Raw genomic sequence first — 16,164 nt, 5'->3', positions numbered from 1 at the left:
TATCTATTTTGTGTGTTTGAATGTTCTGCCTGCATCGCATGTCTGTGCACCACTTCCGTGCCTGCTGTCCATGAAGATCAAAAAAGTGTCCGATCTTCTGGAACTGAAGTTGGAATGACTGAGTTATCATGTGGGTGTGCCGGGAACTGCACCTGGGACTCCCAAAAGAACAAGTGCTTTTAACTGCTGAGCAATTTCTCCAGTCCCTAAGTAAATCTTTTTTTTTTTTTTTTTTTTTTTTTGGTTTTTCGAGACAGGGTTTCTCTGTATAGCCCTGGCTGTCCTGGAACTCACTCTGTAGACCAGGCTGGCCTCAAACTCAGAAATCCGCCTGCCTCTGCCTCCCGAGTGCTGGGATTAAAGGCGTGCACCACTACGCCCGGCTAAGTAAATCTTTAAAACAGCATAAAAATACTAGCTGAAGGGATCAAGCCAGAACACAGTGTTTCTCCATGGTTTTCACTTCCGTTCCTTCACCCAGGTTCCTGCCTTTAGCTCCTGTCCTGGCTTCTTCTGGCGAGGGATATTAACTTGTAAGTTAATAAACATGTAAGTGAAATAAACCCGTTCCTTCCCAAGCTGCTTTTGGTTAGAATGCTTTATTACAAGTTTAGAAAGCAAACCAGTAGACTGGCCTTGGACTTGCTGTGCAGTCCAAGCCAGCCTTGAATCCTTAGTGTCCCAAGCATTTTTGTCACTAGGCCCACCATTTAAATTATTCTTTATGCATAGAAAATGGATGTCAGAGTCCCAGCATTTAACCAGTAAGCAGGCTGATGCCAGAGGCATGCACCCTGCCTGTGCTCTTTTCCATCCCACCCTCCAACTCTGCTCAGGTGACTACCAACACACCCCACCTTTACCACCCCTCGGCTCTGCCAATGCTTGTTACTTTGTTATATTTGAACTTCAACAACTTTAACTCTGCCTATGCTCTTCCATCCCTGGATGGCTCAGTATTTAAAAGCACTGACTGCCGGGCATGGTAGTACACACCTTTAATCCCAGCACTTGGGAGGCAGAGGCAGGCGGATTTCTGAGTTTGAGGCCAGCATGGTCTACAAAGTGAGTTCCAGGACAGCCAGGGTTATACAGAGAAACCCTGTCTCGAAAAACCAAAAAACCAAAAAAAAAAAAAAAAAAAGCACTGACCGCTCTTCCAGAGGTCCTGAGTTCAATTCCCACCAACCACATAGTGGCTCACAACCATCTGTAATGGGGTCTGATTCCTTCTTCTGGTGTGTCTGAAGACAGCTATAGTGTACTTATATAAATAAAATCTTTAAAAAAAAAAAAGAGCAACTATCCCAGCTTGACACTAGGTCACTGCGAGCAACAGTCCCTAACAATATAGGACCCCTGGGTGGGGAGATAGGGCCTCTTGGCTGCTTCACCTGGACAGTGTTTTTTGGGACTCCAGCATCGTAAGCCTCAGCTTGGGATCTGTCTACACGATGTGGCGGCCACTGCAATCTGGGAAGGGAACTCCTTCTAGGCAAGTGCTCTGCCATTAAACTAAGCTATACCTCCATCCCAATAGAAGGGTTACGTGAGGACCTCTTGAGAGAAAGAGTATAAGAAAAACTGTGAAACCTCTCTAAATAAATATTCTTACTACTGTAGCAAGGTGTCTGCAGATTCAGGCCAATAGCTCTCAGGCTATTCGCACTATAATCTTACCGCCAGAAGACGGGAAAATAGAACCAGGCGTGTCCAACCTGTGGCCCATTAAAGTGGACGGCATCTGTGACTACTTCCCCGAACAAAATCATTTGTGGCTTTTTTTTTTTTTTTTTTTTTTTTTTTAGACTAGTTTTTTTTATTTTTCGGGATAGCCTTGAACTTCTAATCCTCATCACCCCACCTCCCAAGTGCCAGGATTACAAGCATGTGCCACTATATGCACACACCAGGTCGAACTCCGGGCCCTGTACATTGCAGCCTACCAAAAGAGCTACATCCCCAGCCCCGCGATTTTTTTTTTTTTTCTTTTTTTATAATTCAATCACGCAGTTTTTCGGCGTGGACTCTGTGGTTAACAGTTGACAATGACAAATCGTTGCATTTGCCTGTCGGATTCTCCTTCTGGAACGCCCAGGCAATGACAGATCTTACGCAGTGCTGTCAATCTCAGTAAAATTGCCAAGAAGGCTGAGGGTGCTAATTCTCAAATTTGTGCAGGAAGTTGACGATGGGGGTTTACGCATGCGCACCTCCTCAGAGCCCCAGAGAAACTGACCAAAACTAGAGCTTCACGTAGTTTCACCCGTGCTGAACCTTCTGAGTACTACGCACGCGTCTTGTGCAGGCAGCGGTTGGCCGGTGCTTCCATCACTCACCCGAAGGGCCAATAGAGTGAGCCCAGTTACCTACTTCCCCCTGAGCAGCAGGCGGCGCCTGGCGTGGCTTGAAGGTCTTTGTTCCCCGCGCGACGGAACTTTACGAGAGGCGCTGGAGCGTGCTCTGCCACCTGCTAAGCCCCGGAGACGCAGTCAAGGGCTCAGCGACACCTTGGGGGTGCGGCGGGCAGAACGTACGGAAATGGATGTTAGGCGACTCTACAGCCCACCTTCTATACCCGCCCCCTTTCGCCTTAGAATGGAGGGTTACTTTGAAACCCGGAAGCAATTCACCTCGCTCCGGAACTCACCGCGGGTCACGTGGGGAGCGGTGCGTAACGGGCGCGTGACCCGGCGTCCTGCGGGTCTTCCCCTCCTCAGGGGCACCCAGCATGCTTTGGGCACGTGGCAGCTTATGTCCTAAATAGGAGCAACCCTGGGCCGCTATCCTGTGAGGGTGGAGACGCTCCCCGCTCCCCGAGACTGGACAGACACCGAGAGGTGGAGCTGAGCTAATACGAGGCTAAGGGGTAAATCTGACTCACCCGAGAGGCCGGAACTGACCTGCTGCAAACTACCAAGGAACTTCGCTAGGCTGGGTGGCTAGAACAGGGCGGGGGCGGGGAGGGGAGGGGACTGTAAACTATGCTAAGGCTACCTCTTCTATTTGAGACCCAAGTCTGAAATAGGGCAGGAAAGTGGATTTGCTCTTCGTCCAGGTAGTGAGTGATTTCAGGCTGCAAACATTCAGGTCCAGAGCCTGAGATGGGATCGCCTGGGTCCCTTCCACATCGACTGATCCTTCAACAAGTTCCCACACAATCACAAGGCTGGAAAAGATAGCCCATGGGACTAAAGGATGAGTCAGACCATAATAACCACTGGCCTCGTGGCGTGAACAATTAGACAGCACTGATTGCTCCTAAGAACCACTGACCTTGATAGCTGAGTCCAAGAGACCCACACCCTAGTTCTATTTTATATGGCAATACTCGAGGAACTCGTCCTTCAGCTAAGAAGGAGATCAGCTTCAAAAAGTTGCAACTTGGGAGTATTTTTTTTTTTTTAAGATTTATTTATTTATTATATGTAAGTACACTGTAGCTGTCTTCAGACATTCCAGAAGAGGGCGCCAGATCTCGTTGCGGATGGTTGTGAGCCACCATGTGGTTGCTGGGATTTGAACTCTGGACCTTCGGAAGAGCAGTCGGGTGCTCTTACCCACTGAGCCATCTCACCAGCCCGGGAGTATTTTTTATTTAAAAAAAAAAAAATTGTGTGTGTACACATGTGTCTTGAGGAGACCAGAGGGGTGTTGTATTAAGAATGTTTGCTGGGGGAGTCAGTGGTTAAGAGCATTGGCTGCTCCTCCAGAGGACCTGTGTTCCATTCTCAGCACCCACATGGCAGCTCACAACTGTCCTTACATAGACAGACATGCAAGCAAAACATCAATGCACATAAACAACAAAAAATGTTTGCTGACCTGAATTGGTTCTAGCACCCATGCCAACATCTCACAACTGCCTGTAACATTAGCTCCAATAAACTTGATGCCCTGCTCCAGCCTCCAGGGACACCCATGCACACACACACAAGAAAATAACCCCCCGCCCCCCCCAAAAAAAAGCCGGGCAGTGGTGGCACACACCTATAATCCCAGCACTTGGGAGGCAGAGGCAGGTGGATTTCTGAGTTTGAGGCTAACTTGGTCTACAGAGTGATTTCCAGGACAGCCAGGAAACAGAAACCTTGTCTCGAAAAACCAAAAAAGAAAAAGGAAAGAAAATCACTTAAAAAACACAACAAAAATATGCACTGTCTTTCATTTGTGTAGGCCAGATAATGTCCAGTCAGTATTTTTTAAGATCCTTGGGATCATGTTAGAATGTTTGGCTTAGTTTCATTTTATTCTTTTTTATTATTATTATTATTCTTTTTTTACTAGAATCCCATGTATTCCAGTTACCCTGAACTCCCGTACAGCAGAGGATGCCCCCGAGCTTCGGAGCCACCATCTCTTACTAGGATTCCAGGTGTGTGGCACTCACTGCCTCTTGAAGTATTAGGCACTGAGTGAAGTGTGAGCCCAGGACTTCCTGCTTGCTGGGCTGTCCCATCCCTATGCCATCTCTGCAGCCCTTGGAGGTAGTGCTTCAGTTGAGGTTGTCTCTTTCTGGGTGATTCCAGGTTGTGTCAAGTTGACAAAACCAACCAGGCTACACTACACCTGCCATTTTATACTGTATGTGAAGCAGCACACTCAGTGTTGACAAGTATCAAATCAAAGTATTAGTTCTGAAAAATATTGAAGAGGTTCTACACGGAGAACTGTCAAATATTCAGCCAAGCTTGATTGATTGTTTTTTGAATTACAGGGTTTCACTCTGTACCCTTGGCTGTCTATATGTCGATCAGGTTGGTCTAGAACTCAAGATAGTTGTGCCTGCCTCTGCCTTTCATGTGCTAGGATTAAAGGCATGTACCACTATACCCAGCCTTCAGCCAAGAGTTATATAAAAATAAATCCATCTTATTAGTATGAAAAATTGCTTTAATTTCTTTTTGAGATATGGTCTCATGTAGTCTTAGCTGGGCTGGATGCTTTAATCTTTAATAACTGTTAAGATTATAAATATAGACCAGATAGTTTATGTGTATTAAAGAATTTTATTTAAAACAAATCTGGGGGGCTATGGAGATGGCACAAGTATGTCTTCAGGTCAGCAAAGCTAGGTACAGTTGTGGGTGCCTGTAATCCCACATTGGGGAGACAGAGACAGGAGGATCATTTGGGCTTGTGGCCAGCTAGAATGACTAAAATGACAAACTCTAGATTCGGTCAAGAGTGACAGAGGAGGACACCCACCAGCTCTGGCCTTCATACCCCCCCCCCACACCACCACCACACACACACAAATATACAAACTTGTCATCTCCAGCAGATGTTTGATTTGTACATTTCACATTCTGGATGTACAGAACATGAATTCAGCTAAAGAGAGGTTTGTGAGAAGGAAAGTGTAAGAAGCCTTGAGAGCTTGTTGTACACACTTTTGATCCCAGTAGAAGCAGGCAGATCTCTGGAAATTCAGAGCTAGTCTGATATAGTAGTGAGTTCCAGGAGGGCAGAGAGAACCTGTCCCAAACAGAAGGAAGAAAGGAAGGGAGGGAAAAGAAACCCTGTGATAAGACTCCTGACTAGAAAGAAAAAGGGAGGGAGAGAGAGAGAGACAGAGACATTGCTGTCAGTTTTTGCTAGCAAGTGTTCCATCTCAGTTTTCTGAAGCAGTGTCTTATGTAAGCCAGCCTGCCCCGCAGGTCACTCTGTAATCCAGATGTCCTTCAACTCCTGATCCGCCTCCCTCTGCTTGTCCATGTTGGGATTGCAGGCATGAGTCTCTTTTCTGAGTTGTCCTGACACAGGTTCTACCCTGAGCTCCCATTCTCCGGTGTGTCACTCCAGCTCTTGGCTAACCTGGGTCATTTCTTTAAACTATTTTGAAGACCTAGACTGTGGAGAATAAAGCCTCATTGCTAAGGAAGGCCTTCACATGGCCTCTGCCTGCCCCTGCAGCTCTGCATGCCATTCTTGTCTATTCACCAGGGTTAGATTTCCGTAGGGGCCCATGTGCCTAGGGAATTCCTACATGTCTTCAATGTTCAGCTCAGACTCTTCCTAGGATACTTCCCAGACCCCTAGTTTGGAGCGGATGTGCCTAGTCTCATCTGGGAAGCCCAGTTTCTGCTGGTTCTTTAGTCTACTGTTGTACTAGCAGTAGGAACCAACTGACTCCTTTCTGTTCTAGTGTACACCTAGAGTCCAAGGAACGACATGGACTGAGCCTGGAAGGGGGCTTGTCTTGGACGAACCAGCAAGGCCTTTGCACTTTATGTGGTGAGCTATGGAGTACCATGAAGGGGTCAGATTATCGATGGAGCCAGACAGGGGGATAGCCTGAGAAGGGCAGGTGTGAATTACAGGAAATAGGCAGCTGTTCACATTGTATAGGAACACCCAGCAAGTGTCAGAACTTGACCACACTCTGACTATGCAGAGTCCACAGAACTCTGTATCACACTGTAAGTGTTTTACAACTGAGTGGGAAAGGCACCACACTGGCCAGGGCGGTATAGTGATCATTTCACATTTCTAACGTTCTCCTGGTGCTAATACCACCTTGAGGTGGTTTGTCAATCCAGACTACTTTCAATTAATATGTACGGGGGTGTTTTGCCTGCAGGTATGTTAGCACACCACCTGCAGGCAGTGCTTGCAGAGGCCAGAAGAGGGCGTCACACCCCCAACTCAGGCTGATTTGCTCCATGGCACTTCACACTGACATGCTCTTCCACAATGCTCAAGACAGGGAAAAACAACACTTGGACAGGCAGGAACTACCTGTATTTCAGAAGGGACACACATTACAGCTCATTAGTCCCTTGGCCAGAAACAACCCCAAGACCCCACTGAACTACATGGAAAACAGCAGAAGAGACAGGGAACAGAAGTTTTTGTGAGCAACACTAAGGCTTATCCCAGACCCAGTGAGTGATACCTACTGGCAGGAAGGAAGAGGAGGCAAGGCAGACTGAGGTCACCTCAGAGAAGAGTCCTCCCATGAACATGGATGAGTTGTGCGGTCCATCTTGCCTGTACACTCTCCCCTGGAGCAATGTCTGGAGAAGTCAGGGAACTATACTGTGAAGATGACCTCATTCAAATGGCAGCTGGCAGGAGGCCACTGGTCCTTGGCATGCGGGCTTTCCACAGGGCTCGTGTATAGCATAGTATTAGGGCTATAAGAGAAACAGAAGCCACCCTTCCCATTTGAAAGCACATGCCATCACTTGGTTTCTTCTATTGGTTTTTCAGTGTGGGAACAGGCAGAGATAGTGGGCAACAGTACCTTCTTTCTCTTTTAGGCAGGGTCCCTGCGTATCTGAGGATGACTGTGAACTTCTCATCCTCCTGCCTGTATCTAGACTATCTAGTGTGCACTACCATGCCTGCTTTTCCTGGAGACTGAACTAGGCCAAGCACTCTATCAACTGAGCCACAGCCTCCCCACCCCCACCTCACCTAGAGAACAACATCCCGTTAACCCTTTCTTGATGAGGACAACGTCCCTTAGCCACTGTTGAGGGAGAAGTGAGGTGAAATCCAGTGGCCTAGTGAGGAAGGCGGGGCCAGATGCTGAGTATTTTGCAATATGGAAATTGGAGGCTGGAGGACATTCTGTGCCTTGCCTAACTCCTCTCCTCTCCAACACCCCTATCAGGAGACCACGTCATCATAAGCATTTATAAGGTAGTCTTAGCCACCGAGCAAAGACCCCTCACTTGTTTTGCTGCTTCGGCACAGACGACACAGACCAGGGCAGTATATCAAGGCTTCTAGATGTGCTGAAATCTGCCCACAGCCTGGCTGTGCCAGGAAGTGGAAGGAGCATATTACTGTGCCGGTGGGACACTGGTGGGCTGTGAAGGTGGACTCCATCTGTTTGACTGGGCCAAGGGAAATCTGCTAAGAATGGCTGTCTGTAGTAGGAAGGCTAGATCTGACCCTAGGAACATTTGTTCTTCCCATGTTGCAGGATCCCTTTCAAGGCTTCTACCTGGAGCAACTGCCCACAGTTCTGCCTTAAGAGTGCCTGAGAGACCTGGCATCACAGCCTGCCCTCCAAATCATCACTCACTCTGCCAGGCACACCAGGTCTTCCTCCCCTTACTCGCCGCACCAAAGAAATCAAAACCCAAACTGAGGTATCAGAAACATGTTCTTTTTTTCTTTTAATAGTAAACCTCTTTACAACAAATATAGTGAAAGAGTTTTCAAACCAAACTCATAAGAATCTCGAGGACTTTTCTTAATGTGCAGAATACTAGAAAGCATCACCGTACAGCACGGAAAGAAATAATGAAAACAAACCAACAGCCACACACTTGGACTCACCCAGACCCAGGAGCCAGGAGTGTGGGTGATTGTCAAGTTTCGGGACAGGTCAGCTCTTGGCTGGCCCATCCCTCCCTTCTTCCCTCTTTCTGGGACTTGAATGGGGTAGAGAATTCAGATTCTCCTTGGGAATCTCAGCCCTCCTGCCCCATTACATCCCACCCCTTCTGCTTATGTAGAGGCAGACAGGGTAGAACAAGGAGCTCCCAGCCTCTAGGAGAGCCTACATTCCCCCACAGGGATTCCAGAGAGTTAGGTAAAAATATATATAGAGAGATTTAGATACTTTTTCATCATTTCTGTCTCTCCAAACAAATAAATAACGAGCAAGAGAAGGTGCATTTCTTTCTTCCTTCCTGTTTGAGTTGGGGAGGGGTGGGTGGATGCACTGCTGGGGATGGAGGAAATGTGCTAAACTGAGGCATGTGGGGGTGGCCCTCGGTCCCACTATCCCTGAAAGCAGAGGGGAACCTGGGTGGGAAGGGCACTGGATGACGCCAGAGGCTACTTTGGCAAATACCCAGTTCTGTAGAGGGAGTGGAGAGGAGGCAAATTTGGCTTGTGAGAGGAAGAAAATAAGTCCCCATTTGAGGTCTAGGTTCCCAGGGATCCATTTACCTGGCCAGCCAGAAGCCCCTGCATAGCCCCAGGAGAAACCTGGGGATACTAAACTGCAGAAATGTCACATACTCATTCACAGACTGCCCCTACAGTCAGGGACAGAGACACACAGGAACTCATACGCGTGTGTGCAGACACGCACAGTGCATGCACGCATCCGTACAAGGCAATCACAAGCCAGGTTTGCTTTCGGGAAGCAGATGGCAAACTGTTGAGTAGCACACTGTGAACTATAGGGCTTCACCTACAACTAATGGTGGCCAAGCTCAGCCTTGAAGGATGGGCCTGAGATGAGGCCATGAATCCACATTTATTGAGCACCTGTCATCCACCCATTCAGCATTTACTGAGGGCCTACAATGTGCCAGCTACTTCAAGGGGAGCACAGGACTACAGCCCTGGCTTCTTTCAAGGCCGTAAGCAAAACTCCCTCCAGTACTTGTGAGGAGGAGTGGGAAGGTAGGCATGTGGGTAGCACCCCATGCCTGGTCAGCTACTGGGGTAAACTCTGGCTAAGGGAGGGTCCCTGCCTTACAAAAGGCAAAGCTCCGGGCAAGAGGAACTTGAGTTGGCTCCATAAACAAGTCAGAACTCCAGGGATGAACCATGCCTGGGTGGGGCTAGTGGATAGCCATATGGAGGCAGAGCTCCAAATGTGAAGCCCTGGTGGAGGTAGGCTGTGGGGAGAAACAGGAAGGCCAACTAGCACCCGTCCCCCATGACTTTAGTAAAATGTTTTGGGACTGAGAGCAGCCCGGGGAGGGGGTGAAGCCACAGAGTTGGAAGGCGCTGATCCCTTGTAAACACACCCAGCTCACACAGAGGCCCTTGGAGCTTGAGTCACTCAAAGGTACATCCGCACAGCTGCACACAAACACATAAATACAGGGTGAACCCAGATACGCCCCCACGAGCATGCTCACACCCCTCTGCTTCTGGCTCCTTCCCTGCATCAAGTGTCAAAATACTACAAAAGGCTGGGTCACAGGTGGGCAAAGACCATCGTACTACAACACTGAGCCTTGTCTAACTCTACCCTCCAGCTGGGAGGAACTCCAAGGGAGTGTGTGCGGTCTCCCATCCCCTTTCCTCAGGTGGGGAAGCAGAGGAAGGGCAGGGGTGGTGACAGCAGGCTGGGGAGGGGGCAAACTATTCCCTCCAGTCTGACCTCAGATCCAGCAAGAGGTCCAAGGACCCAGTGCTTCTTCCACTGCCCCTGGTGCTTGCTGCAGCCCCACTGAGGAGGCAACAAAGCATTAGTCTGGAGAGGAAGGCAAGAACACAGCAGAAGAATCTCATCTGTACAGTACGGGCCATTTGAGTCATTATTATTACAATATACTTTGACAAAAATAGAATCTCATTTCATATCAATACAACAACAACAAACACAACAGTTTCCTGGACGGTTACACCACTAACATTTGAAAGGTCTCTATTTACAATTACAGTAGCAAGAGGGCAGGTTTGGGATGTGGCCTGGAGGTGGAGGGACAGGAGGTAGCGAGACAAGGAGCACGCAGAGAGCTGGGAGGTGGGTCAGGGGCAGGAGCTCGGAGGCCTGGGGAAGGGCCCGGGCCTCATCTACAGGAGCCTCCATGTGCCCAGTAAGTACTCTCCTGGACACAGGTGCACAAAGCCAAGAGGTGTCCTCCCCACCCTGCCCCTGACAAGCCTCCTGCTCTCAGTGCCCCAGGGAACCAAAGGACGACTCTGGCCCATCCTGGAGCCACTTCAATGAAGGTCCTCTCCCAACTCTCCCAGTACATGGCCAGCTTTCTTTAGGATTGGGGTAGGCTAAAGGATGGGGAGCTATTGCACTGTACATCTTAAAAGAAAAGCTGGGAGTAGGGTCCCGATTCACCACACCCAGTCCTTCTGTCCTCATCAGCCCTCTTTCTACAGCTGTCTCTCTCCATGTTATCTCTAGAGATTGCACCCTCAAGCCCTTCCCTGGCCTCAGATTCCTAGGCAGCCTTTCTATCATCCAGATCTTAGAGTGTAACACACAGGATCAGCGAGTGTGATACGTATGCAGGAAGCTGGAGGGACCAGGATGGGTATTAGCCGTGAACAGCCCAGAAGCAGAAACTCTGCCTCATCCTATCCCCTGAGACACAAGCCCATCGTCAAGCCAGCTTTGGGTTTCAGTCCACTATCTGGGTTTTGTTGTTGGGTAGTTTTTGGTTCTTTACATCTATCTGGGAATGGGATGGGAGGGCTCCACATGCAGGGCTCGGCACCTGTCCTTCTCCAAGGCCTACCGCCTCCCCCCTTCCTGCAGCATATGTGTACAACGTGCAAAGTGTCCCCCCTTTCCCGCAATAAAGAGAGTCCCCATCAGTGAAAATGGTGGGGGCAAGAAAGGGGCAAGAGCATCCCTCTCTCTAAAGCGAGAATTCGAATTTAAAAATATAATAATAATAATAATAACAATAATAATAATATAATTATACACAAATGTAACCATCAACAGGACATGGAGCAGAAGAAAGGAAGTGGGGTCGAGCGGGAGGAGCCCAGGATAAGGAGGGGTGGGCGGTGAGATTGTCAACTCTTCATCAGGGAGGCTGAAAGGAGGGAGTGGGAACCATCACTTTAATGTCTGTGAAGAAAGGAGATGGAGAAGGTGGTGTGAGGGGCAATGTGGCCTATAGGATGCACCCAACCCTCTCCCAAGGGGTAACACTCTAGGGCGAGTGAGCGAGCGAGGCTAGCTGGAGGTCACTGAGCAGGGGACAGTGCTGCAGGGAGGGGTCAAGGGCTGTGAGTACTGACCCAAAGAAATGCCTGGCCACAAGGCCTCAGGTGGGAAAGAAAACAGGCTGAGTGCATGTGGGGCATCCCTGGGTGACGCAGACACCGGCAGACAGAAGGGCAATGTTACAGTACCCAAGTATCCAGCCGCATCCTCTTCACAGCTGAGCCCTCAGCCTCAGGCTCTGGGGCTGGGCGCAGCAGGCCTAGTGTGGGCCCAAAGTCCCCCCGTCCATCATCCCGGTCCCCGGTCTCATAGGATCCTCCAGCTGGGCTGCTGAGACCTTCGCCAGGCTCAGGGCGGGCAGCTGGGAACACAGCTGGTGGAGGAGGTGCAGGGCTGCGTTCACGACTTGGGGACACTGGTTCTGACTTGATGCTGATGTGGGGGTGGGTAGTGACTGTGAGAGCAGCACCCACGTGAGGCAAGGGGCTGCCAGGGCTGGAGTTTAGAGACACAGAGACAGTAACAGAAAGAGTGGGAAGAAGCCACCAGACAGGGTCAACACAACAGAATGAGAGTGGGGAGTCGGGGGAGGGAGATGCGTGTCAAAGGGAAAGAAGAGAAATGAGTGTTAGCTGCAGTCTGTCCACACCACTCTGTCCATCTTCTAAAGCCTACACCCTCAGCCCTGATGACTGGGGGGAGGGGCTTACGACTGCCACTTACTGAACACACACACAACTCCAGGAGACCTGTCCCTCACTCCCCACCGTACCCATGGAAAACCTCCCAAAGACTCACATGAGGTTGCTGAGAGAAACGGGGACCAAGTGGGGCTGTTGCTGAGGTGGCTGCTGTGGCTGTGGCTGTGGTGGCTGTGGCTGTGACTGTGGCGGTTGTGGCGGTTGTGGCTGCTGGGGTGGCTGGGGCTGCTGCCAGGCGGTGACGTTGCCTAGTGCCAGCCCTGCAGGTGAACTGAAGGCTGGTAAGGAGGATAGCTCTGCACTGGGCAGCTGGTAATCTGTAGTAAGAGAAAGTGGGGAGAACCTGGGTGGGGAGCACCTCACCTACCCCCCCCCTTTTGGGAGGACCAGTGGTGTTTAAGCACAGATGTGAAGAATGAAGAATTCATGAAAATGACAGAGAAAACAACCCTGATGATCACAAGGCATGTTTTCTTTTTTCTTTTTTGGTTTTATAGACAGGGTTTCTCTGTGTAGCCCTGGTTGTCTTGGCCATGTAGACCAGGGTGGCTTTGTTTTATAGACAGGGTTTCTCTGTGTAGCCCTGGTTGTCTTGGCCATGTAGACCAGGGTGGCTTTGTTTTATAGACAGGGTTTCTCGGTGCAGTCCTGGCTGACCTGGAACTCCGTACACCAGGCTGGTCTCGAACTCAGAAATCCACCTGCTTCTACCTCCCCAAGTGTTGAGATTACAGGCATGCGCCACCACTAGCCGGCATATTTTGTTTAACAGGGTAAAAGGACAAGCAGTTTTTAAGATATCGTCAGTTTTAAAACCAATCATGGCCAGGCGGTGGTGGCAGAGGCTGGCAGCTAATTTCTGAGTTCAAGGCCAGTCTGGTCTACAAAGTGAGTTCCAGGACAGCCAGGTCTATACAAAGAAACCCTGTCTTGAAAAACCAAAAACCAAAACCAAACCAAAACAAAAAATCAATCATGTATAAGTATTGCTTTCATAAGGGCAGTTACAAGAAAGAAATGGAGAAGGGCCCAGTATTGATCCAACTGCAGTCTCTTCACCAGCCCAGCTTCAGGCAGTGGAGAGGCAGCAGGGAGCTCTGAGAACCCTAGGGTAATGGGACCAGGAAGCACAAACACTCTCTCTTCTGCCTTGGCCCCACACAGGCTTAAGCTCCCATACAGACACAGAGGAAATGGGACGACATCCAGTCTTCATGTCCCTGAAGCAGAAAGGGCTTCATTTAGGGCCTAAGCTAGGGCTAAGTGACTTAGGTTCCGGTAGACTTATGGGGTCCTTCCTGTCTAGGCACTGATCTTAAGATACTGTGATGTCTGCATTGTTAACAAGTGACTTGTTAAGCATCTCACTTGCTAGTCACACAGCTCTAATATGCCTTGTGCTGTACTGTTTGAGGTATTTAGAAATGCCTTCCCCAAGAGCCATAATGATGTGTACACAGTGGGAGGACATGTTAGAAAGATATGTACTGTCCAGTCCAGTCACCCAACCTATGTTCCATTGTGAATCCAAGGTCACTTGCTCTAGCCCTGTTTGTGCAGGAAGATGGCTTGACCTCTGCAACATTTACTGCTGAAGCCATGACAGACTCTTGGCAGCCTCCCCACAGTCACAGGCTGTGAGATCCTGGACAAGTGCTGACTGTCAGGAGCAGAGACAGCATTCCTTCCTACAGCACAGCCCCCAGGAGAAGCAGGCATGGCAGAGCCATGTAGGACAGCAACGCTATCAGGCTTCTGGTGAACTCCAAGACTTACTAAGCGCCACTGCTCACATGAGACAGTGCGGCCTCAGGTTGGAGGAGCTGCTTGCTGCCTGCTCACAGGACAAGCTAGGCTAGTTAGTGGCAGCACTCATAAGCCCTGACACCTTGTCCTTTATTTGTCGAATTTCTGCAGTGCCAGGGATGGAAGGCAGCAAGCACCCACCACTGATCTTACATGCATCACAGCCCTCTCCATTTTTTTGTTTGTTTTGAGACAGGGTCTCACTATGTATCCCTAGCTGACCTCAGTATGTAGGCCTGAGTGGCCTTGAATCCATAAAGATCTGCCTGCCTCTGCTTCTTGAGTACTGAGATTAAATGTATGCACCACCATGCCCAGCTTTCCCCACTACCTTTAAACTTCACTCTAGTTGGTCAATGCCAGTTACTAGTTCTATTGATTTATTTATTCCTCCTAGCTTTCTTTCTTTCTTTCTTTCTTTTTTTTTGGTAGTTCGAGACAGGGTTGCTCTGTGTAGCCCTGGCTGTCCTGGAACTCACTTTGTAGACCAGGCTGGCCTCGAACTCAGAAATCCGCCTGCCTCTGCCTCCCAAATGCTGGGGTTAAAGGCGTGTGCCACCACTGCCCGGCTCCCGCTAGATTTTTTACAAATAGTTTATTTTATGTGCATTGGTGTTTTGCTGGCATGTACATCTGTGTAAGGGTGTCAAATCTGCTGAAACTAAAGTTACAAACAGTTGTGAGCCACCAGTGAGTGCTTGGGATTGAACCTGGGTCCCCTAGAAGTGCTCTTAACCACTGAGCCAACTCTCTAACCCCCTGATTACTCATTTTAAAAACTAGTATAAATGCAAAATGTGGCCTCTGGGACTAACTGTATTCTGTGCTTATTTTACAAACAAGAAAATCATGCCCTGAATAGGCCAGTGCTTTACCTAAGGACCTCAGGGGAGAAATCAGAACCCAGCTCTTAGTCCTGCCCCACCCCAGCACTGGAGCTCTATCCACTGGGAGGGTTATTTCCTAAGGGTCAAGAAGTCGGTCTCCAGGCCACCCGGCTACCTCCTTAAGCTGCTCTTGTCATCACAGGCAGACCTCTAGAGGTAGTGTCCACAAAGGACAGGCCCCTCTCCTCTTATGCAGGATATTTCCATAGTAGATCGCCTAGCACCTACTGGAATTTGGCTCACATCAGATGTGGTACCCAAAAATGTCTGCTGCTGACAGAAGTCTGCTCAACTACTCCTGTAGCAACAGCAACTGGAGCTTTCAGGGCCAAAGCTGCTTTCACACCCTAGAGATACAAGCAGTCCACAAAGAGAGCTGAGATGAACTAACTTCCCTCCTACTTCACAAGACTGAATGGAAAAAGCACAGGCAGCCGCCATGGTAGGATTCTTGAACAATCAATGCTCCTGAGGAGATCTGGGCTGTATGCATCCCACTTCCCCATTAGACTCAGAAAGTTGGTTTTTCTCCTTGTCTTGGGAATGGCTGACAGGCTGAGGGAGCTTATCACCCTCTTACCCACCTATTTGCCCTGAACCAGGCCTTCAGGCTGCCACTTCTGAAGCAGCCAGCCCCTCCTCAGCTTCAAGATTCAATAACTTGGGAGTGGGTATGTTGTGAGGCAGCCAAGAAACTGGAGTCAGAGACATCTGCCCAGAGTCCTCTACAGCCTGGCCCCTGCTGTAGTGTGAAGTAGGCTGCTGCCTGCCGCTCAGCATCTCTCCTGCTGCTGGGAAAGGGCAAAGGTGGGATCTGTACCTTAACATGCTTCAGCTCCAAAAGGGCTGGCAGAGGTGGAGGAGTTTACTGTCACCACAGAACGGCCTGAACACTGGTCACTCAAGTGTGAGGATCAGTGAATGAAGTGGGAAAAAAAGAGCTTACTGCCACACAAAAGCTCCAAGACCAGGTGACAACACATTTCCCCACTAGCAAGTCCTTCCTGGGCAGACACAGCAGCCTGAATGCAGCAAAAGATGGCTACGGGCAGCATACTGTTCTGGGGAAGGTGTGAGAGGCTGACAGAGCCATGCCAACTTGCATTATATGTCCCACAGTTCTTCCCAGAGGCCTCTGCCATGTCCCTAG

The 16,164-nt window shown here is 49.5% G+C and overlaps 1 protein-coding gene and 1 long non-coding RNA gene across 8 annotated transcripts in view; one reads left to right on the top strand and one right to left on the bottom strand.

Annotated features, from left to right (window-relative positions):
• Positions 1-2,318: 2,318 nt before the first annotated feature.
• LOC110290647 lies at positions 2,319-8,604 on the top strand. The gene is made up of 5 exons (XR_002377481.2): positions 2,319-2,869; positions 4,288-4,375; positions 6,149-6,237; positions 7,937-8,105; positions 8,221-8,604. It is a non-coding gene; the product is annotated as an uncharacterized LOC110290647 (long non-coding RNA).
• Mef2d (myocyte enhancer factor 2D) overlaps positions 8,107-16,164 on the bottom strand; it is a 30,380-nt gene continuing 22,322 nt past the window's right edge. For all 7 annotated transcript variants that reach the window (XM_029474978.1, XM_029474980.1, XM_029474975.1 and 4 more), the window contains 3 exons: positions 12,419-12,638; positions 11,809-12,115; positions 8,107-11,521 (listed from right to left, as the gene is read on the bottom strand). In XM_029474978.1, the coding sequence (XP_029330838.1) occupies positions 11,510-11,521; positions 11,809-12,115; positions 12,419-12,638 (539 nt within the window). In that variant the 3' untranslated portion in view covers positions 8,107-11,509. The remainder of the gene's footprint in view (positions 11,522-11,808; positions 12,116-12,418; positions 12,639-16,164) is intronic.

Source organism: Mus caroli, chromosome 3 (assembly GCF_900094665.2).
Source record: "Mus caroli chromosome 3, CAROLI_EIJ_v1.1, whole genome shotgun sequence".
Classification (NCBI taxonomy): domain Eukaryota; kingdom Metazoa; phylum Chordata; class Mammalia; order Rodentia; family Muridae; genus Mus; species Mus caroli.
Note: the sequence above shows the minus strand (reverse complement) of the source record. Positions and strands in the feature narration are given on the sequence as shown.